This window comes from Branchiostoma belcheri, unplaced genomic scaffold (assembly GCF_001625305.1).
Source record: "Branchiostoma belcheri isolate BF01 breed outbred unplaced genomic scaffold, Haploidv18h27 scaffold19, whole genome shotgun sequence".
NCBI classification, from domain to species: Eukaryota; Metazoa; Chordata; class Leptocardii; order Amphioxiformes; family Branchiostomatidae; genus Branchiostoma; species Branchiostoma belcheri.
Genome location: NW_017803379.1, coordinates 613,645 through 637,075, shown reverse-complemented (window position 1 = coordinate 637,075; position 23,431 = coordinate 613,645). Strand labels below are relative to the sequence as shown.

Genomic DNA, 23,431 nt, shown 5'->3' with positions numbered 1-23,431 from the left:
CATAAAAGCCATATTGTTGGGTGAATGTTGCGCGTAACTAGCATGTTCGGATTGGAAAAGTGCTGCTTTTGGAGGGAGGAATTCATTGGACGCACCAGCCTTTTGAAAAGGAGGAAGTGACTCATGTGAAGAGGGGTTCTCCTGGTGGAGTCACTCTATCCGGGATCGTTGGTATTTCAAACATGACGATGGCGGACTAAACTGCGTCAGAGAACCGCTGCTCGACAGTGCCAAATTCCGGAAGCCGAGTTTTTCCTGAACCCTGAAGCGCCGCGGAGAGATGAGGCCAGTTTTGGTGGCGATCGCGGGGATAGTTCTCTTGGCGGCCTCTTGTGTACGCAGTCGGGACGTCAGCCTTGACGAAGAAGGTAAACTGAAAGCTTTATGACTGTATGTTTTGCATTTGGCAGGCTCTGAGATCATCTCTGGGCTGTCAAATAACGAAATCGTGCCCGTCAGTTATGCAATATCATGCCCTTCCAACACCGCACGCCCTTTCCCACGAGTTTGTAGATTATAGAGGGGAGGCGGACGCCATTCGAATTTTTGTGGAACAGAGACGTTCTTGAATAAATAAAATTCGTCTTTTCTAGGGGCTCCACGTTGCAGATGCTTTGTTATGTTACTGACACCTCCCCTTCATATTGGTCTGGCACCCAACGCCGACAGCAAACCACGACATTTCTTCCAGGTCACCTCTTAGATTTCCCTGTAACTTTCTCCTTTCAACAAAAAGAAGTACAACATGTAGAACCACAGGGGTCGTGTCATTTGGAAAAGTGTAAGCATATCGAGTGCCAAGGGTATGTTTACCGAATCTTATACAAGATCTGTCGCACTGGTTATAAAAACAGAAGTGGTCAAAGGGTCTGGTTGAACCATAAATACTTATATACAATGTGCAGGGGTCAGCAAGGAAAGGGCACGGGGCCATTTGAATTTGGACAGGCGTTGAAATATATTGTGGACATGTGGGTCATCGCTGCAACATGACACCATGTTATCTACATCCCTGCTAATTTTCACAAATTAAAACGAATCATTCAATTTACGAGCAGAAGGGGGTGGTCACAATAAGTACCACAATAAATCACCAACACTTGTTGGTGTTACAGAAATGATACTCCAGTACCCAGTGATTTTCAGGCCTGCCAGTATTTCAGCTATGCTTTCATAGTGCCCAAATGAATTAATCATAGAAAAATCATTCCTACAGCCCCCTTATGACCTTGGAAGGAAATGAGCTCATGCAGACCAGATATGCAAATCTACATGCCTACAACAATGAGATTGTGACTCCAAGCTTTTGTGTGGATTGGGAGTAAAAAAAATCCCCACGGGACTCTTAGACTAGTTAGAGTCCAGTTACATGATTATTGTTATTACAGGGGAAAGCAATTTTATCACTTGCATGATATCTAATGACCCATGCTTATCTGTCATTGAGCACATTGATCTCTATATTAAATATCATAACTGTTGACAACCACACTCACTCACTCACTATCTTGTTGAAATGACTTACACCAAGACCCTGAAGAGGCAGGGAAAATTGAAAACAATGTGTGATAGGATCTGACAACAAATCAGATAATGTATAGTAGTACTAGATAAAATCAGCTGAAGATAGATCACAATTTGCTGTGTTTTGATATTGTCAGACACTGCATAGCAGTACGATTGTTATGTGTACAATGTCTGTAATAACTTAAAGGTGATATTTTTCATCAATTTGAAAAGAGAATTCTAAAATGTATGTTAGTTGGCAGTGAAGGCTAGTCTGTATATATTATTTATATATTTTAAGTTAAATATTTCAATTTTGTGCCTTGTGCTCCCTTGAAAATATAAAAAGCCCACTGAAGCATCTTGTAAAACAAGAGCTAAGAAAGAGGTAAGTTTTCCATACTTTCACTTCTTCGACTGGCTATTTGCCAACTTCTCCCTGTAAAGGATGTTCAAATTACCAGAAGTTAGGACAATGATGGACGACCACTACCCATGATGATAAGGATGCCAAATCAACAAGGAAGGCAAATTTTTCAGATAATCCACAGGAGAGTTTGGGGGATGGATAACAAATGCCCTCCTTCACGACCAGATAACCTTTTACAGGATAGCTGCCAGAGCCAGGTAGTTTCCACCAGACTTTGCTGGCTGAATCAAATTTAACCGAGGAGGTTCGAACCTCCTTGATTTAACCAAATACAGAAAATGATTTGCAAAGGGAGTTTAGCCTCCGTAGGGTTACCACAGACCAAGGAGGTTTGATTTTTAACCTCCTTGAGTCCTTGCACAGATTCACTCCCCTGGCCAGTTATAACTTATTACTCCGTGAAGGAGGTCAGGACCTCCGGACGGAGTGTTGTAATCGGCTGATTTTTCATGTTCGCAGTCAAAACACTGGGTTCTCTTTGTGTAATCGGCACGCAATTTTATACGCCGTCTGCGGGCATGCCCGTGTTGATGCACGAATGTGTATTTTTGCCGTTGCTGCTTTCGCGGTCAATGTAATATCGCAGACGCACCCCTACAATTACGAGGCGAATTGGAATGGTCCAGAAAAACGCGTTGTTTGGAATAGCAGTGGGGTTCAAAAAAGTTCATGCAGATACGGGGTGGTTTTTATAAGTGGTTGCAGATGTTTTTGCCCATGGTTAAGAGATGCCAAGTTTTTTGGAAGATGTTCGCAGCCAAAACGCATTCTTCCGTACGTCGCATTTCTGTGTAATTTCGCATGTGGTGTTGCATTATGTCCGGGATGATGCACGTCTTTTTATTTTTACCGTAGCTGTTTTGATATTGGAGTAAATGCTTATTTTCGAAACATCCCCATTTCTTTGAAATGGTTTCGTCCGTTTATGCAACTGTTACTGCGCTAATGACGACCAGTCGCGCTGTCCTGATACACCGCGAATGTGCGAGTGTTCCCTGTAGACAGTCCCGGGAGTCATTTTTTTGCACATTCCAGGAGCCAAACCAAAATACGTTCATGAACCGAGTCCAAAAAACCGAAACGTGAAAATCGGATGATCGGACCTGATGTACATTTCTCTTTCTATAGATTGTACACACAATACACACATCTTTAGATAATCTGGCCATGGCAGGTTAAAAAAAAGTAACCCTGAATCATACTAGATTAGCGTAAATGCATGTTAATGCGTTCAAAACAAGAAAAAAATTGTTTCCGGGTATTAATCTCTTGAATCACGGCGCTGAATATTGACGCAAAAATATTTCGGGCATCGCGCGCCCTTCCCGCGTCACGTGTAGGCATCTCGCATCTCTGATTGGTTGTTGCGTCTTAAGATGACTGAGCCGACGCGCGTTTAAACAATTTTTCTTTGTTCGATTTATCACACTTCACAGAGAATTGTCGCCAATGGCTACTTCTTTTTGTTGCAATATATAATACTTCACGGAGAATTGTCGCCTATGGCTTCTTGTTTGGTATTTTTGCCAAATGCTAGTACTAACCCTAACCCCCTAGGAAGGCCCAGGGCAGGCTGGGCATAGTCCTGGGATTTTGTAATTGGTAGATAGGGCAAGGGGAACACCATATGGGAAAGGAGACTGTCTCATTCAAACATATACACAGTACTGTAGCTTGGCGGTATGCCTGCTTCCATTGAGGACTGCTCTGGTAGATTTCGGAAAGCTGTGAAAAACAGTAGTGGAGATTTGATTCATGCTAAACTTTGTTAAAGATAACTCGCCTGTGCTGTTATTAAAGCCGATATGTGATTCTGTGTTGCAAAGATAAGGTTAACTTAATAAGTCTCAGGTAATACTCCTCTTAAGGCAGATTAAAGGTATGGGGCATATATAACAAGATTTGAGATAACATGCAAGCGATACCTAGATTTTGTTGCCATATATCATAGCCTATCATAGCTGGAACTTATGAAATTACATACAGTTATTTGAAATATTATTATGTATCTAGGTACAGTCATAAGACTCATATGTATCATGCTGGTACTAAAGTCAGCTGTCTTACCTTGTACAACAAAAAAATTGTGTAACAGATGTTACTGTGCTTTTTTTTTGTTGCTTTTTTTAGATCTGCAAGCATTTGCAAGAATACATATTAGACGTCAGACGTGATAACTTTGTTTTATTACACTTTCATACCAGTTTATATGGCAGGCTGCCAAAGTCATTCCAGAGTTTAAGGATTTTTCCATGACATATTTTGTCAGAAGCCCCGGGACACATTTGTGCTCAGCATCAGCAATGCAGTTGCTAGTAAAGTCTAAAGGTCATCCATTCCGAATTAGAATCCTGGAGTAGCTGATGGCTCTTGTTTGGGAGCAATTGGGAGAATTAGCTGTCACGTTGCAGGAAATGGGGGATAGGTCATTAGAGTGCAGCATTGTTAGAAATTTCATCCATTTGGCAGCAGAGATTGCAAATTGCTAAATGCTTTAATGATGTGATCTAGAGGAAAGGTACATGTCTTGTACACGTGTTCCCTTGAGTCAGGCAACATCAATCGAATTTGGTGGTTCTCAGATTTTAGAAATAATTCTGATCTGGAAGCATATATTCTGAGGATAAAATGATCTGTACCTTGGTCAGTTGGTGCACATATAGTTTTAGATAGAGTGAATATTGTGTAATGTCAGGTCCGGTGGAAGATTTCTACCCAGCCCATTGTTTGAATTTCAAACATCTTGTTAAAATTCCATGTATAGATGTTTTAAGCTGAAGTTTTATGCATATTTGTCTGAGAATTAAAGAAATTAGTTTGGCCTCTCAATGACAATTAAACCAGTGTGAACTGTTAATGATACTATAAAAAGAATTGTTCTCAATATAATAGCTGATATTCAAAGTTTTTGTTGGTAGCTTCTCAGTTGCCATTTGTAGTCGATCATGCAAAATTATGTCACACTCACAGTGATGACAATTCAATGAAGAAAGTTCTGGACTTCATTATAACCTTTCAACCGACAGAACAAAGGATTATTTGCATAATCCCTGACCTGGTGTTTAGATTGCCGGGTTCCCCTTTGTTTAGATATTTACACTGTCAGATTGTAAAGACATTATGATTGACAGAATGCGTCACTGTTACAACAGAACTATATGAGATCAACAAGGTGTTTTTGCAGGCTCCCTTTTTGACCCCCTTTTATATCACCATGAAACCAAAAATTAGTGAACTACAAAAAGAAATAGACTATACAAAAGATTGAAGGCAATCTAAACACTGTTATCATGGTTATACAGATTGTATAACTTCTACTGAAACCTCCAACTACAAGACAATGTATATGTATGGATATCAGCTTAACATATGGTACACTACGTCACTAACTTTGAATTCTTTCTTTCTAACCAAAATCAAATAGTTTTTTTTAGTAATCTTAAAATTGTCATACGAAACAATAGTTTTAAAGAACTGTAATTCACAAGCCCCAGTTGTACTGTGCAAGCACGTCTAACCCTCGGAAGATGGGGAACAACAGACGATAAACTGGATAGTGAGTGAGTGAGAGTGAGTGTAATTGAAATTATTGCAAAAAAAAGCAATTTGAGCGATGGACAAATACAAATGTCGCCATGCTTGTGCTGATTTTCTACTGATTTTCTACTGATATTTTTTTGTTCGTCTCGTCAGAACAATGTACAGACGAGTGTCGTCAGGAGAAGGACAGGTTAGGACTGGAGGCGCTCCACACCCTCCACAGGATGCTGGACGACGACCACAACGGTAACGTCGACCTGTCGGAAAGTGATGAGGTGAGTTGCGCCATACACTGTATAAAAGTAGCACGTCAGCAGAATGCACAGTGCCTGCAGGAAACCATTGATTTTTTGCGGATATCGTTGGATGTTTGGTCACCATAGCATCAGAATTTTGCCTGTTGTAGAGGATATCTTTTCCAACATAACATTTGGAAACTACAGATGGGATGCTAACCTTATATACGCGAATACGACCTTATATTGAGACATTCTGATTTCAGACATTCTGATTTTACTACATACATGTACATTGTACATTGTACACATACATTTTAAGACATGCTTTTGTCAGACCGCTGAGTCTACAATTGGTATAACTATAAATCATGAAGGCACGCATGTACAGAAGTTACAAACAGACATGTCAGGGAACCAAAATACCCACAGAGGAATGGCAATTATCAGATGTAGATACTGACGTAATGTCAAGCCTGTCAGTTATCATAGCAGTTGGTGGGAAATAGATTGATGATTATTCATGTTTTATGAAATAATAAGACTGCCATTTCCAATATCTAGACATTGGAAAAGTATCTGGACATTTCGTAGAAATATCTGGTCAGGTCATGAGGGTTTTAGGCAAAGTTATGAGCAGATTTTTATTTTTATTTTAGTCAAGAACAAGAGGCTTTTCACAAGTGCAATAACACATGGCATACTAGGCCCACTGCCAAGAGGAACATTCTCAAATACTGTTGTTATATTAATACTGCCAAGTACAATATGAGACCAGGACAGAAACACATTTCTATTCGAATCGTAGCATTGATAAATGATGTACAATTTACAAAGATATCCTGGAGATACAACAGACATGCAAAGAGTAGTACATCTTCCGAAGTTGAAAGTAATGTCATAAATCAAGGCCCACTATGGTAGTACTGATCTATCATTTTATTACAACCATAAATGGATTGACATGAGAAAATGCCATGGCTTATGTTGTGGATCATACTTTAAAGGATAGCCCAAATGGAGTCTAAGGATATAACTCAATAAGTGCAGCATCTCCAAATTTGGTATCCTCCAGTCTCAGAGGCACTCTTCCACAAAGTGCTCTTAGATGAAAGGTAATGCAGCGGGGTTACTTCCTGCAATTTAGTTTCATCCTGCAATTGTATCCTCTTTACAGTAAAGCACAGCGAGTGGCTTGTGTGCGATATTGCCAGAGGAAGACTTACTTTTCTCCCGCAGTGCCGATGACTTGAAAGCACAGCTGGGCATTGATGGTTCTGTAGAGACATCTAGGCTTTATCCAATTCTGCAATGGGTCAATTATGCCTTTGTGTCGTAATGTGCTACACTACATCTGTATTTCATATTTTACCTTGATTACAAATGTCCAGCTCAATTTGTTGGTTTGAACTTTGGAGTTTTTGCTGAATTAAAACAATTTTTTAAATTCAAAGGGGAGGTTTGTATCTTCTTAAAATACTGGTAGTTTCAGGGAGTAAGGATATAAGATTGTAAGATTCAATTTTTCCTCCAGCCTTTGTTTTCATGTTGTGCAGTATCAGCCAAATTTTCATTGTAAACTGTCCGAGATCATTTAATTAATGGCTTAGTCGTTAGTGTGTCTGCACACAGAACTTGTAGCAAAGATTTTTTGTTCCAGATTTCTTCAATAATCAAAAGTGTCATGAATATTATGATAGCCATAGGGCTCCTGGCATACATCATAGCGGCAGAGCTGGTATATTTCACAGCAACAGCACGGCTGCTACATAAACACACTCTAAAGCTAGGAAATATCGGCCATTTTATGAACTGTTGGGTGGTCTATTAGTGCTCTCAAGTGAACCCCCATTGTTGATTTTAACCCCTGGTTCTAATAAACGTTTATTTGACCACTTATGCGAGTATGTTTGTATTAGACTCTGTTCCAAACAAAATATTTCTTCTACCATGCAGGAAATGGTCCTACTCTTCTGAAAGCTAATAAAGGTTTATTTGACTTCTTTATATTGGTCTGCCTAATATGTTTGACTCTGTTCCAAACAAAACATTTTTCCTACACCCAAGGAAATGGTCTGTGGTAATATTTACCTTGTGAGAGGCATAACTAAAGTGTTAAAATGCTGTTAAAGTTGGTAGCAAATATTAGCCCTGGGAAATTGTCATATTAAAGAAGATGAATTGCCATATTTGTAGTTGTGCATATGAATGTTCTATGTGGAAAAATTCTGCTGTTGATAGATGTTTTGGTGTATTGAAAATGACCAATTTCTGCTTAGAAAATTAGTGCTAACAAATAAATTACCTGTAATTTCAGCTAGCTAATAAGACTAAATACAAGAATTGTCAATACTATAATAGTATTCTGGAAGTGGTACCTAACAATTGTGAAACACAATACTGTCAATTAACACCATCTTCAAATTGCCCCATACATGCTTTGCTGGTATTGCTAGATGGTATATTTTGCATTCTTATTGAGGCCTAGGATGTCCTTGAACAATACATTACATATGATTTATGACTTACATATTTTGGACCTACATATACATGTATGTTATATGTATTGTAAACACATACATGTATAATGTATTGTATATAGACATGAAAAATTGTTTTCATACATACGACTTATGGACAGTCAAGGACATAAAACTCAAAACAATATGGTATCGTGTTTTGGAATTTGTTGGTTTAGACACAAATGTCTGTATTACATGGAACCTTTTCAGCAATAGAGTCGCATAAACTTTATCTTTCATCCATTTAGAATGTATTTTGCATGAGGGACAGAAATTTGATACCAGCATGTCATGAATATGCAGCAGTTGTTTATCAAAATTGGATGTTAACTGTATGTCGTATTTATCCAGATGTGCCTAGTACCAAATGTAAATAGGTTTCCAACTGTAACATTTTCTGTAGCCATTTGCAAATGTCACTATCAAAGGGCTAACGTTTCAGCCCTTCCATACGGCAGGTTTACATCAAGGCAGGCAAATGTCTGTGAAGAGCTGTGCCAACAGTTGAAAGCACGCTCGCTCCCAATCCTCTAACTTTGATTAGTCATCAGCTCCCCATGCATGTTATATTGGCATTTGCGTGTCTCGCAGACATATTATGGGCCACGCCACCACCGGCATACGGCTTTCCAAATCCTCCATGCCACATGAGCTTTTTGTTCTGATATCCTGTCTTCTCCTGGCTGAGATGTGTACAATTTTGGTATGTACTAATGGTAGCGAGTAGCAGTGCTTCGGTCTGTATGGGCAGCTCTGTCTGTAGACGTTGTCGTCAGAGCCGTTAATAGAATGATATGTGCGACCTGTGGCGGACGAATGTCTCGGACTATAATTAGGCTGGAAGTAGTCACGGCATGAAAAAAATTGGACCGTCGCTACAAGATTCAAACGCAAGGTTTAAAAGTACTGTTTAGAAATCAACATGTTGTTGTTTGATAGGTAATTGAATACACATATTGGTGTACAAAACCGGTCTATTAGTATTAGTATTTACTGAGTTATTGTAACTTAATCCCCGAGGTATCGAAATGGCTGTAGATGTTTTTATGTACAGAAGACCCTGGGCCATGTTGTCTGGGCTCATACCTGAAATAGTTGTTTGGTATGTGTCAGTCCAGCAGCTTGTATAAACAGGGATGTGTGCCGTGTTATCTAGGTTAAATGCATGGTGAGATCCTGAACTTCTGGACACTAGAAGCCCTCTTTGTTTTATCCTTGACTCAGAGACCTCACTTGAACTTCATTTTTACCTGCGTCATGCAAGCTCACCAATAGTGTTTACTGTTGTGTGTCAAACTAGAATAGCTTAAAGGTTGCTCAAGACCATAATACTGTAATTTTCCACCTTCTAATTTAATCCTTTAATAAGATAGTGACATTTACATTGAACCATGTAAAACAGCTACTAGTAAATGTTGACATATCATTTCAGTCCCATTATATGTATGTATACTGTTTTCAGTTGAAATGTACCAAAACATGCATAGAAAAAAATGAATCTATATATACACCAGACTGAGTACTTGTGTGCAATGACTAATTATGAAGGATTTGGTCTGGACAATTTATGTCTAGATTAGACATTATTCCCTGTGCTTCAGACACACCTATTTTTAAACAAAAGTCGTGTTTCTACATTTTGAACAATGTAATTTGAGAAAATTTGACGGAAATATTTTTAAAAATTTCTTAAAATGTCTTCATACTGAAACAGTTTGTAAGTCCGATATTACATTTATGGAATTAGGGATATTAATTAGACTAGTATTAATGTTTGTAGATCTAAACTCCCTTTTTGTATAAAACAAATTGTAGTACTAGTCTAATAATCATAATTGTACATTTGTATTTCAAATGAAAAGATGTTTTCACAATTTCAGCTAGCTGAGCCTTGATGTTACATTGCTTTCCCCCCTCCCGCATGCAAATTCTTCTTTATTATGGAAGCAGGGCCTTAATGAGAGCTTGGATTGTACATGTCCATGTTTGGAATAAATTCTCTTGCTGTAACAGAAGCGGGGTGAAACAGGTTAATTGTGAGGTATGCACCACAGCTCCTTTCTCATGCCAGCAGTAAATTCTCACCAGGACATGTATATCCGTGTACCGGTAAAGGAACAGTAATTATGCATTCCTTCACATCTCACTAATGTGACATCTCTCAACATTACCACCCAGTGTGTTGACTACTTTCCAAATTTCTGTCCTTCAGCAAAGGAAAATTATGCCATTTATAATATAGGCAAGTCCAAAATACATGTAACCTGCACGGTACAATTTTACCTTTACCAGATTTAGGAAGTAAGGATCACACCAAAAACTGTTTATGGTACCATGATATTGTAATTGTTTCATAGGACCGAGTAAGAGTCAATAGTCTCAATACAGCAAAAAAAAAAAACGATCCACATAGAAACTACATGTAAGTAGATACTACTGTATAATACTATAAAACCAGTACACTGGTACTGGTTATGTGTTAGGTACACATGTTAAAAAGACCTTCACAGCTCTTTTGCACACTTAGTGGCCTATAAATGCAAGTGGTATTTCAAGCCCTTCTAGTAACAGCCCTTAAACGTTGTCTCTGTGTTTGTCTGTTGTCAGTTCTTGCGGGATGAGCTTCACTACCAGGACGGGTCGGAGCGGCAGAGCACATTCCACCGCAGCGGGGAGGACAAGTTCATCAGCGTCGACGACCTCTGGACAGCCTGGAAACATTCAGAAGGTAGTAAAACACCAGCTAGCATGTTTAGACTCATCTTTCTCTTTAAAATTATGAATATTCTTTGAATTTAACTTTGACAGTATGTCATGAAGGTATACTGTAATTATGGGTTCACCACACCACGAAGTGGTGTGGTGAAACCATATTGCTTTTTCTGATGTTTCTTCTTCTTCTCCTCCTCCTCCTTCTCCTCCTGCCATTTTTTAAATGGATTCAGCTTCTTCATTTTAGGGCCCAAGGTCCTGAAATTTGGTATGGAGGTACAGTGGGCAAATACCCCTAGGCGTTTTTTAAATTATTGTGATACAGGCTTTTAGAATGGTTTTATTTGAGTTTTTTGGCTGTGTTATAGCAAATGTATTACTGTGTTAGGGTGCCTTGTTTACCACGTTTGGACATGAGTCATCACAATGGAATGCAGGGCATCAACCAATAGGCATGCAGCTTTCCTCTATACTTCTTGCTGATTGGCTGTTGGGATTTAACTTGATTAACACCTGCACAGAAGCATTTCCATACTGACAGTATGTCTGTATTCAAGTGTTTTGGTAGGTATTTCAAGCTTTCCTGCTCCAGCAGTGGAATGCCGGGCATGGACGTTTTTTTTTTTATTTTGAAAATCAACAGTTTGCATTATGCAATTAAAAATCCTAACCAATAAAGTAGGGAATAGCTATCCAACTGTTGTTTTAGTTGTATTTTACTTCATATTATAGTTATATCAATGTAAATCATTGTTTTCCCTTGTGTTTCCCATTCTTTCCCTGCCATGTCGTAAAATGTGGTGAACCCATCGCTGTATTTGCTCCAAAGCAAATATTGGCCTTTCTAGTTCACTTTATGTTTGCGGTCTGAGAAAAATAGAGGTGTTCACGGAACTCATGATGGCAACAGCTGTAGAAAAAGAAAGTCTGAAGAAGGAAAGTTATTTGATAATGGTAATGCTAAGTTTACAGTACAAGACAGTGACAGCAAAAACCCATGAAACATTAAAGTATCATGTATAAAATCAGCAGTTAGAGTAATTTCAACATGACCTTGTAAGCCACATCATTCAAATTACAGCACTGTGAATGTGAGTTATTGTACCACAATTTCATTTCTTATTCAAGTTTATAATGTAAAATACTGGGCCCAAAAGAGTTAAAAGGTAAAAAAATTCAAAACCTTTGCCAGTCATCATTTTTTACATGGTCACCAACTGAATCAGATCTCATTTTAGGACAAGAATGTCTGTTCTGCTTTTATCAACATAACCTCATTCTGTCTGGTGTGGCTGGCCATAACAGCCTGACCCTTCCACTACAAATCAACATACCCTGTCTGCAGCAAAGTGTTACAGATGTACATGATTTTGACCTGTAACAGTTAGCTCAAGTTTGTTAGGAGACAGATCTTTGGAAATCAGACTACAAACTACCGTAGAATATAGCATTCAATTACATAGTCTTGATGCATTACACTGGTAACACTAGCACGCAGAAAATTACTTCGTAGGTATTTCAAGTGGTGTAATGCTGTCTGTGTGTCAAAGTATCGATGAAAGGTCAATGACCCTCTCGGAGCTGTATATGGTGTCGTAAAGCCTGGTCAGTTGCTGTAGTACATTGTAGTCACCAAATGAACCTCTCAGTGAGGTGAACATGATATAATGGCCTCATAAACTACAGAAATCTGTAATTCCTTTTTTTTGGGGGGGGGGACTTTTATGTTCACAGTTTCTATGGTCACTTCTAGTGCCACAAACTTATCATTACCATTAACAATTTGCTTTCTTTTTTCTGCACCTGCCGCCACCATGAACATTATAGTTCCATGAACACCTCCACTGAAAACTTTTACTACCACAAACATAGAGTGAATTACAGGTATATTAAATGGTAGCATCTCATTGACATGCATGGCTGTATGATCATAACGTTTTCTGTTTTGCTCCTAGTGTACAACTGGACAGTGGAACACACTGTGATGTGGCTGGTGAACTGTGTGGAACTGCCCCAGTATGCTGCTACGTTTGAGACAAATGCTGTGGATGGCTCGGCCCTTCCAAGGTGATTTGGTACATGTGCTAATAGCTTCAGACAAAAAAGTCACCACCAAAAAATGATGGGAACATAATACAAAGGATATGCTAAATATACAAAGGGTATGCTAATTTCGTTTCAGATCCTCAAATCCTTTGGGAAAACTTTGACAAAACATGGTGTTGTGGCTGTTCCAAAATGCATTTACAGGAGGGGACAACAGGCTATGTATATGTTGTGTGTTGCACAGTGTGTGTCTTATGAATATAAATTCATGAAGTTCAGCGCTGTTTGACTCTGGTGTAAAAATCTAAAACTGTAATGTCTTGCATACATGTATGTACCTGAATTTTCCTGTTCCTACGAATAGACTTTTCCTGTTACATGTACATGTATGTTCTTGTCAGAAAATGAAAATCATACTGTGGCTAATGATGTAGAAAATTACACTGTATGAGTGGAAGTACAATAGTGTGTCAATATCTTACAATATAAAAAAAAAGCTGGAATTATGCTTTTGTACAGTACCATGCAGCTTTTACTTTGGAAAATATTCATTCTGTATTCTGTCTTCCTTCTATAGGTTGAAGGCTGTTTTTTGCTTCTGTCCTCTTAAGCTTGTTTGTCTACTCTATTTCTGTCATTTTGCTTTTTTGTTTGTAATTGTTTTTGTTGTTCTTTGTCAGCCTTTTGCCACTGTGACCTTGAAATCCTTATGCCAATATGTCTGAACTGTTACATGCATTCTCAGTCTCTCACCAGCGTTTTTATGTGTTCCACAATGTGTTGGCTACTACTACATGTACAAGTCAAGCTTGGGAAAGGCATATGAAAACCCCCAAAGTTGCCAAGCTTGAACTAATTTTCTTCACTCTTCCTATACTACCTGATGACTGGCCTTGGACCTGGTTCCAATGAGGTATCCCACCAATGTTTGGCCATGGTGTAGAAAGAGCTTGATGCCTTGTGACTGTGTCTGATAACTCAGCAGATGTGGTTTGTTTGGCCTAACAGCATCTAGAGCATAGATGCACTTTTTACCTGATGTTGCATAAACTGATACTGGTATTATGTTTGTTTCTTTGTAGAATATTACTTTGTGTACATGTATATGCTTAACAACAAAGAGAGTAGAGATTCAACAATCTGGGGTCATGTACAAGTGTGCCCAAATGAAATCAAAAGAAAGAAATTTAAGTCCCTTTTGTGAAAAGTCCCATGTGCTGGTCCGATTAAAGCTACCGAGGTAGACTCTATAGCCAAATGGTGAAATGATCCATTTGACAATACAAATTCCTAATGGTTTTGATATCTCTTTGTACATAATACAAATTATACAGTGTACACTGTACATTGACCCTGATTGTTTTCTATGAAGATCTGATTTGTTGTACATAGTTTGTGCTGTCAGATGTATCTTTCAGTTGATTACATACATGTATGGCATTGTAGGGCACATTCAAATAGATCCTGCTTTGTACAATGCCATATTGGGACATCTATCACTTTGTTAACCTTCCCCTCCCCTAAAGCTGTCCTAGTTACAGTTTATATGCCATGTAAGTTGATAAAGGAGGGTTAACATCTAGTCAACCTCCCCAACGCATCCTCTTTCCCAAAGTTCATTGTCTTGTGCCGGCATTGATTAACACTGAAACTTTACCCATACTAACCTCAGCCATGTTGGTTGAAATGTCTTTTCTAATTTCTGTTCTCGTTTGTTTTCCCTCCCAGATTGGCCGTCAACAATCCCCACTTCCTGACGACGATCCTGGGCATCACCAACCCGGTGCATCGGCAGAAGATCGCGCTCAAAGCCATGGACGTCGTCCTCTTTGGACCAGCAAAACGTAACCTTACCACTCAGCATATATTAAGACTAAGAGCATTAGTTAAGATTTTTCAAGCTTGTAAATTGTAAAGCAGTGGAGCTCTTATAGCTGCTGTAGTACATTTTGTGCTGTAGTGGATCTGCTGAAAAATGAATTTGTCACTGACCTTTGTTCGAAAGGTTAAAGCAGATTGATGTTGGACACACTGAGGGCTTCAAAAAAATTTTCTGAAAGACAAGATCTCAGCAGTTTCTGTACCATTATCTTTTGGTTTCTTCGCAGAAGGCCACAGTTACATCAAGGACACGGCTCTGGTACTGTCCTTGGTGATTGCAATAGGGGGCTGCTGGTTTGCCTTCGTGCAGCACCGTTTCTCCCAGGGGCACATCAAGAAGATGATGAGGGAGATGGAGAGTCTGCAGAAGGCTGAGGAGACCCTGGGAGAGATGCAGGCGAGGTGCGTGTCTACATGTAACAGTTACATGGATGTGATTGTGGGATGTGAAGACAAATGAAATATGGAGTGGGGAGACTATCATCACGTACAGTACTGGGTAACATTACTGAAACTGCTGATTTTGGTGATTGCCAGTCGTGTGTCCTGGTAATATATAGAGAAATCTATTGGTAGCTTCTTTCCATGTCAAAGTTTCATAGATGGGGAGCTGAGATGGGATGTGATACTGATAGAACAATGGCGAAACACACTGAAGACAGTTGTCTCTGGATATAATAGCATCTAGCAAATTCTACTAAATGTCAAAAAGAATGAAGGGCATTGGTGGTTTGTTCTTTTATGGTCCTTTTAAGGGTAGACCTTGGCCTAAAGGGTATAACTATTTAGCCATAAAAATTTAGGGAAGAATCCTGATACAGGACGTTAAAAGATTCAATGTATATCTGCTGATTGTTGTGTATGAAAATGTTGCAGTGAAGAAACATGTTCTTAATGTTCCAATCTTTATCTCTACACCTCACAGGTTACAACAGGCAGAGGAGGAACAACAGACTGTAGTGGAAGAGAAAATGAACCTGGAGGCCAAAATGAGGGAAGAAATGACCAATGCCAAACAAGAAGCCGAGAGACTCAAGATGGTGCGAGAGAACACAGAGACAGAAATCAACAGGCTCAGAATAGCAGAGGAAGAGCTTTATCAAGTAAGGACCTTAAAAGTGTTTGACTCACGGAAAAAAATATTAGTACACAGTTTAGACCGATTTAAAAGGATTTAGACATTGCAATAATGTAACATACAAAGTGCATAAAATCAGAAAGTGGTCATTTTTTTCCAAACATTAGGGCCAAGAAGGCCACCTGTCCAGAAAGACCACTTAACCTCAGTCCCCTGGGTAGCCTTCTCTGGCAGGTTTGATTGTACCTGTGCTAATGCTTTGTTTGTTTGTTTGTTTGTACAGGTACGACAGGCCTTGCGTAAGGCGGAGAAGGAGCTGGAGAGGAGGAGCTGGCATCCCCCCACCTCGCTCCAACAGTGGCTACAGCTCACCTACGAGCTCGAGCTGAAAAACTACAGCACCAAGAAACAGGCAGCCGAGGCACAGTTCACAGCCGCTCGGGAGTCGGTCAGTCATTTTTGAGCTGGAAATAGTCTTCTTCTGTGGTTTTACTGTAGTAGTCCCCATGTCACGCAGCAGTGCTCTTGACCAATGAGTTTTAAGTGATACTCAGGTCCCCAATGCCCCTCTTACCCTCTCAGACAGGTAGCTGTCAAGTACAAGTACTCCTCTCAGTTACCGGTATGTGACAAGTGCATGCAGTTCAGCAAGCAGCAGCTAAGCGGCACTGTCACATAGAATAGTGTCAGGATAAAAAGTAGACCAAAGTTGGGAATTTTCCAAATCTTTTGACTTTTGTCAGTATAGTACACTTAGATCAACATTTGGACATACAATCATATACATGCATAATGCAGTTCACAATCATTCAGTTATTATCACAGCTCCTTCAATTTTCCCTATGATACACAGTCTCATGATATTGGCTTCAATAATGCTTGTTTTCTTCCCTCTAGTGTGAGAAGATCAGGAAAAAGAGAATCACTGTCATGGGTGCCCTGAAGATTGCACACACCAGCTCACTTGATGAGGTGGACAAGAGAATAGCAACAGCCAGGTATGTGTGAGAACTTACACAATAACTTTTGTGTATAACTTTATCTTCTTGGCACATCTGTGTTGGAGTTACATCTTAAACTCTGATAGATGATAGCAGTCTCCTTAGCTTGGACACAAATAGAACTCTACTTCTCCTTGTTCCCAAGGTCAGCCCTGCAGGAAGTGACCTCTGACCTGAAGGAGAGGTTGGTAAGATGGAGGAAGATCGAGAAGTTGTGCGGCTTCAACATCATCACCAACCCTGGGCTGACGGCGCTGTCACAGGTCCTCACAGAGGGTAAGATCCGTCTCTAGACATCTTTAGTTTTGAAATTTGTTGGTTGTTTTTGTTTGTGTGTGTACTAACCATGGAAAATGCTTACATTTATGATGATAGGTGAAGGCTATTGAGTTTTTAAGTCCTGACAGCCATCGTAGCCCTAAACCAAGCTGGAGTAACTCTTTTTGAAATTCAACAATTTACGAAAAAATATTGGATGCTGTTGCTTTTATCAGAAACTGTTTATAGTGCAGAAATAACAGTCCTTGTGTTGTTTGTTTTTTTGTCGAGAAACTGTGGTTTCCTGAATTGTAGGAAACCTGCAATGTTGTAGGTAACAGGAAAAAGTATTTTGAGCCCTACATGTTGTTGTGTTTGTGAAATGTCTGTATCAGTTGTGCTTTAATCCAGCTTCTCTTACAGGAAAGGTGGATGCCGCCATGGGAGAAATCATAATGAACAAGTTCCTGGCAGATCTCAGTATTGCAGATCTCAGTATTGCAGGCATTGAACTTTTGTCTTCCTTCATAGAAAAAATATCATGTACATCTGGCAGGAAACATAGGCCTCATAGTGCCATTGCATGATATGCCGGAAAATATTTTTTTGTATCCTCCAACAAACTTGTGACCTAACACGCCATTCTAAGTTCACAGATCATCGCTTGGAAAAATGGCATAATGTGTGACCGACAGCTGTCAGCACAATACCCATGTCTCTGTACACGTGTGTTTCTGTTTGTTGTGTCACAATCTGAATTATTCCAATGACAAAATTGAAGGAAAGAAATCTGCAATTGATTTACCTGTTTGATTTTACGTCAATTGACAACATTTCATGTAATAGTTGTGGCACAAGTGAGTGTTACCTAACAGTTACCTGTTGTGGTTTCAAACTGATTATGTGTGTGAGCTGTTGTTATAGCCTGTTGCATGTTGTGTGTGGTGTGGAGTTGAAATCTGACTGTCCTTTTTTTGGTTAAATCTGTAGAAAGGCCTGCCTTTTTGCCAAAACCCACAAAAGGTCATATTTTGCCGTCATTCCGTGAAATGCTTGACAGAGATTTAAAGTTGATGTTTGTATTTCAGGGTCTGTTCCTGGCAGCCCAGGTTTTGCAGGCAGTGTTGTGGGAGTGGAGGACGACTCTCTAGATGAGGACCAGCCTCCAACATATTCAACAGGTACACTGGCTTTAAAAAGCCTTTAGGCCTTTGTCGCAATTGCAGCATGTGCATGTATATATATCATCATGTACATCATAATGTATATCATCATATGTATGCACATGTATACATTGTATATCATATGTATGTATATAAATATCATCATATGTATGTATATCACATGTATAACGGGTAACATCTTACTTACTCTGAGTTACTCATATTGAAGAAAACTTGGTTGACATCATGTCAAATCAACAAATTGCACAGTTGAGCCTACAAGTCAGAGAGGGATGTATGAATGTTAAACAAAATTTACCTGTAGACCAGGTAACTTGTCATATCCTGTAGTTCATGTGTTTAAAGATGAATAAAGCCATATTTGTCATAGGGTCTTCAGGTGCCATGAGTTCATCCCATAGTACTGCGTCCCTGTCCACCCTGGGAGAGGCCATGCTGCGCTCAGGCGGGAGCACGGACCCCTCGTCACCTACCTTCTCAATAGGCGAGAGGTGAAGAACTGAATCAGATAGTATATAACCTGTAAGAGCCATCACAAATCCCTTTGCCCATCCTCCATTCTTGCTCTCCCTTTTTTTCCTGCTTTACTTTGATTTTGTTTCATTTTTAATCACAAAGTTAACAAATTTTCTAGTATCTTTTTTGATCATGATTTCAGTTCACAGTGTGTTGCTACTCCTGTTTCTCTGTCGTGTTTTGCAGTGTCCAAGTTTGGTAGCTCTCTGTCTCACTGTAGCCTACATGTACAGTCATGTAGTCTGTGTGTGCACTGTGTGCTGTGAAAATATTTAACATTGTTATTAACAAAATACACATTATAGTATTATGACTTGTATATTTACCAGCCCTGATTTTTGTGCAGCTGACTACAGTACATCATGTATGGTACTAGAATACATGTATTCAGTATTTCCCCTCCCTGGTTGTGATGTCCATACCCCCTACAATGTATGTCTGTGTTTTTTTATTAACTCCAGGAGCTAAGGCCTAACTCTGCATGTCTCTGCATCAATGATTTTTGAGCTTCCTTCTTTCCTACTTCCTTGAACTCAACATAATATCCATCACCTGTCCCCATGAACAATCATCCCTCTCTATTTCACTGCTTTACCTCTGTGTAATTTTTAACTGTCATTTGAGTCGTTCTTCCTGTTACCCTTAATGCTGTATAATTTCATTCCCTGTCCTTCTTCCCTCCTTGACAACCCTGTGCAGTGACTTGTCTTTGGATTCCTACATGTACGTATATCTGTCTGTTTGTGTCTTAATTATTGTCTTTTCATCTTGCAGTACAATGTAGCTGAGTGCATACATACATACATACTTTTGTGTTTTGTACATCTACATATCGATGTACACTTTTGTTCCCATTTGCAGTGGTAGTTAGTACTATTATATTGGTTTGTTGCTGTCATATCATTTGATTTCTTTTGTTGTCCCCTACAGTCAGCTGATGGCATCGCAAATGTACGGCAGTAGTGAGACAGTAGTCCGCAGAACTTTGGATAGAGCGCAGAGCGAGCAGGCCTCCCCACAAAGGCCCCCCATGGTCAAACAAGTCACCAGCCAGAGTCTCCCCGGAACTCTTGTGTCCCAGAGTTCCATCCAGTCCGTTCAAGATGACCTGGTGCGATCGCGTACAAACGGAATGGACTCGAACCTTTCCAATTATGAACCAAACTTCACTGACAGCTCCTCTGCTGAGACGCTTGAGGAGGAAAAGGAAGACGGTGCAATATCACAAGGAAACCTCTCTGACGGCGCATCCAAGATGAACCCCCAGCGGCCAGCTACGTTACAGCCTCTGCTGTCAACCACGTCTCATTCTTCACTGGACTCCCCAAAGGGAGACACAAAAAAGGGGAAGAAGACGTGGTTCAGGAAAGCCGACAAGGGGTCGAGTTCGGGGCACGTCAGTCCCACGTTTGAGGACAGCACAGACGAACTTATAGAGAAGGGAGCCACAGAGGATAAGAAGAAAAAGAGGGGGAAGATCTCAGCTTTCATCTCAAAAGCCAAGACAGCATGAGAAAGAGAATTACAAATACATGACAAATGGAGATAATTCTCCAGATGATTTGTTGAAACTATGTTGCCAACTTTTGGCACTGAAACACTCAAGTTGTCAAGAGTCCTCTGTGTACCTTCTTCTTGAGAAATGAGGCTATTCTAAAAGTAGAAAACAGCTTGCCTTTTGTTATTGTCACCAGTCCTTCCTTACAAAAGATCGTTGTTTTACGTCATTGCTTTCTAGAATCTATATCTAGTAATCACTGAAAATAACGAATGAGATTCACTCTTAGATTTTATTCTGTAGTTTACTCTAGAAAGACCATCACCAAACTGGGGAAGTTTTCTTGACTGAAGATTTTGACACTTATTTTGATGTCTCAAGTAACAAATACATGTATGTAGCATAGCACAACTTGTCAATGTACATGTCTCTGTAATTGATATAAATATTCATCATTCATGAAGAGTTTTGTTGGATATTTAGTACTTAAGGTGGGTTACATTTGCCACATGATTTTCATGTAGGATTGATGAGGATATGTGACATGGTAGCTGAATTTTGTATGCCATGTCTGCTACTATGTCAAGAGGCTATTATAAATCTGTCTTTGTAATTGTGACCGAGCCCTTACTTGTGGAGGGTGAGGGACCACGTCTTTCATAACACAAAACTTTGTACAACATGTCTGTCAAGGATGTCTTGTCTAGGTGGATTTATACTTGAGGCCAATGCTGCATGTAATTCTAATGCCTTTACTGTCCACTGTGTGCAATGTGTGTGTTGTCTTGACACTGGTGTCAGTCTGTAATTGTGAAGCACCTTGCCATGTTGAGTTTGATACAGTAGAAGAATTTCATGTTTTTAAACCGAGTTTGAAAATAACTGTTGTCCCAAATTTGCTGATGAGGAGACAAGGAACCTGCCAGTGCCTTGTCTTTCCATGTGTTGGATGGAGATATTTGTAAGTGAATGGATGAAGTGTGAGCCAAAGCTAGACTTAGACAAAGTTGTACTGTCAAGAAAAAGAATGAAACTGACTTTTGTATTCTTTGCATAAAAAATCAAAACACAGCCCTCATATGACTAAAGACCTTTACGAAGGTAACTCTAAAAGTAAGGGGTCCTTTTGAAACACTGAAAATTTTATAAGAACCTGTTTTAGACTTCTAGTAGAAAAGCCAGCTTAAAACAGCCTATGCCATGCAGGGGGAGGGGGTGGCCATGAGATCTCCATGAAAGTATCAACAAATGCTTATAGTGGCTGCTTGAATGTGTGTGAAATGTTGTCCCCTTTAATTGTTGATGCCTGATACTGTGCTTTTATTGAGTTTATTTTCATTATGTTTTAGTTTCTGTGTCCAGTTGTTTGTTTGTGGTGTTTTGTAGAAGTGTTTATATGTCCTCACCTTACTATTGAACCCATTTAAAAGCTATTTTGGGTGATTTGTATTGTGTAATTGGAGATTTTTTTCTTTGCATGAGTCTCGCCTTGGTATGAAGACCCTTGCCTGAAACTGCTTTGTGACAAAGTCCTTATTTTAGATTTCTAAAATAATTTCATAAAACTGTAACACTTCGTTGCCAAAAGTATGCCATTGTTGTGTAGAGTGTGGAAAAAAGGGTCTTTAAAGCACCAGGTCAATTTGGTGTTTTGTGATTTTGGAAAAAAAAGTCACCTTCATGCAAAGCATGAAAACACAAACTTAAACAGAATTGCATACATGTATTTGGCATACAAATGCAAATGACAGTGCTCTCTGCATAAAGTAACATATATGTCATCATCATATATGTTTGGAACAAAGTAATACAGAAAAGTTGTCCTTTTCAACATTTAGCAAGTTCAATATATGCGGACCTGCAATATACTCTCTGCTGCAAACTATTCCAAAACACAAGAAAATCTAGTATTGTGTTGTAAACATGGCAAGGTTGTTAGAAAAAAAAGCAGCCACATTTCATATAATGTAACAAGTGTTGCAATATGTCCACTTATAAACCCACAAAGCTTGCTATATAATGTCTTATATCTCTCATAAAAAATTAAGCAATAAACATACCTTAGTCATACCAACAGCATGTACGGTGCTGCTCTGGGTTAAATGCAATGATGAATAACAAGCAATGCCAACATCAGCTTAGCCAAAGCTACTTCTGATAACTTCTGTATCTGTAACTTGTATCATGGCAACTCACTTACTTAACAAACTAGTTACAGATAGAAGTGCACTGTATACTCCACACATATTTTCACAGGAAATAGCAACCCTGTATCTGTCAGATTCTGTTCTACTATGCACTTCCAGTCCACTAATTGGTCAATATGATTGAATCTTGTCAAAAGGTTTCTGAATAGCAATAATATTTTTCGCATGCTTAAGTTTTAGTGGATAAACCATATAAGTTTACTGGAAAATGTTCAGTTTGCTATGACCACTGCAATGTAGTGTAGCAATAAGGACCAACCAAACTATGTCAATAACAGAGTTAGCATACAATGCATACTGGAGGAGATGTTTTTATCTGTACTTAATGGTGTCTAAAGTGAGTTGTTTTCACTCCAGCTATGCGTGAGTGAGAGTAACGTATCAATGTCGAATTGTAGCATTAGGAATCTGATCTCACAGATGTCTGTAAATCACCCCCTCACCACAATTCTCTTTTCATTATTTACATGTCGCCACATGGACCTTAGTAACAGTAGTTGAAGAGAGGTGTTGCCCATATTGGGGCATTGCTACATTGTTTTCAATGATTTTATTCTATATAGACATGTCAACCCAATGGTCTCCTTGCAAAATTCGTTTACAAAAGAAAATAATATATTGAGAAAGTTACACGTAGTTGTACAGACATCAGTTTGTAATTGAATAAACTTCCCATGTTTCACTTGAAGTGCCATTTTGTGTTGAATATCTTCCTGTACAGTTAAATACGCTGTCTTTGGTTGTAAAGCTACATCAAATCCTAGACTATTATATTGTTCTGAAGTCACCCAGGGTGTCCACTCAAGATCCTAGGGT

General features: G+C 39.2%; 1 protein-coding gene across 5 annotated transcripts; it reads left to right on the top strand.

The window, feature by feature from the left end:
• LOC109467903 (stromal interaction molecule 1-like) lies at positions 1-22,439 on the top strand. Of its 5 annotated transcripts, none has more exons than XM_019766019.1 (15): positions 1-368; positions 5,630-5,751; positions 10,842-10,962; positions 12,902-13,013; positions 13,879-13,905; positions 14,721-14,836; positions 15,101-15,275; positions 15,799-15,976; positions 16,235-16,399; positions 16,849-16,949; positions 17,098-17,228; positions 17,634-17,714; positions 18,299-18,391; positions 18,765-18,885; positions 19,841-22,439. In XM_019766019.1, the coding sequence occupies exons 1-15, from the start codon at positions 281-283 to the stop codon at positions 20,421-20,423; spliced, it is 2,214 nt and encodes a 737-aa protein (XP_019621578.1). In that variant the 5' UTR covers positions 1-280; the 3' UTR covers positions 20,424-22,439. The 5 variants fall into 5 exon arrangements, with proteins under 5 accessions (XP_019621578.1, XP_019621582.1, XP_019621579.1 ...); XM_019766023.1 differs by having other exon boundaries at positions 18,765-18,916; positions 19,841-20,172; XM_019766020.1 differs by lacking the exon at positions 13,879-13,905.
• Positions 22,440-23,431: the final 992 nt, after the last annotated feature.

What these genes read in the sequence shown, in the direction of transcription:
- LOC109467903 (XM_019766019.1), top strand. Translation starts at nt 281, where the DNA reads ATGAGGCCAGTTTTGGTGGCGATCGCGGGGATAGTTCTCTTGGCGGCC. An exon ending in TCACAGCCGCTCGGGAGTCG is followed by an intron (nt 16,400 to 16,848) that starts GTCAGTCATTTT and finishes TCTTCCCTCTAG; the next exon opens with TGTGAGAAGATCAGGAAAAA. An exon ending in GTCACAGGTCCTCACAGAGG is followed by an intron (nt 17,229 to 17,633) that starts GTAAGATCCGTC and finishes CTTCTCTTACAG; the next exon opens with GAAAGGTGGATGCCGCCATG.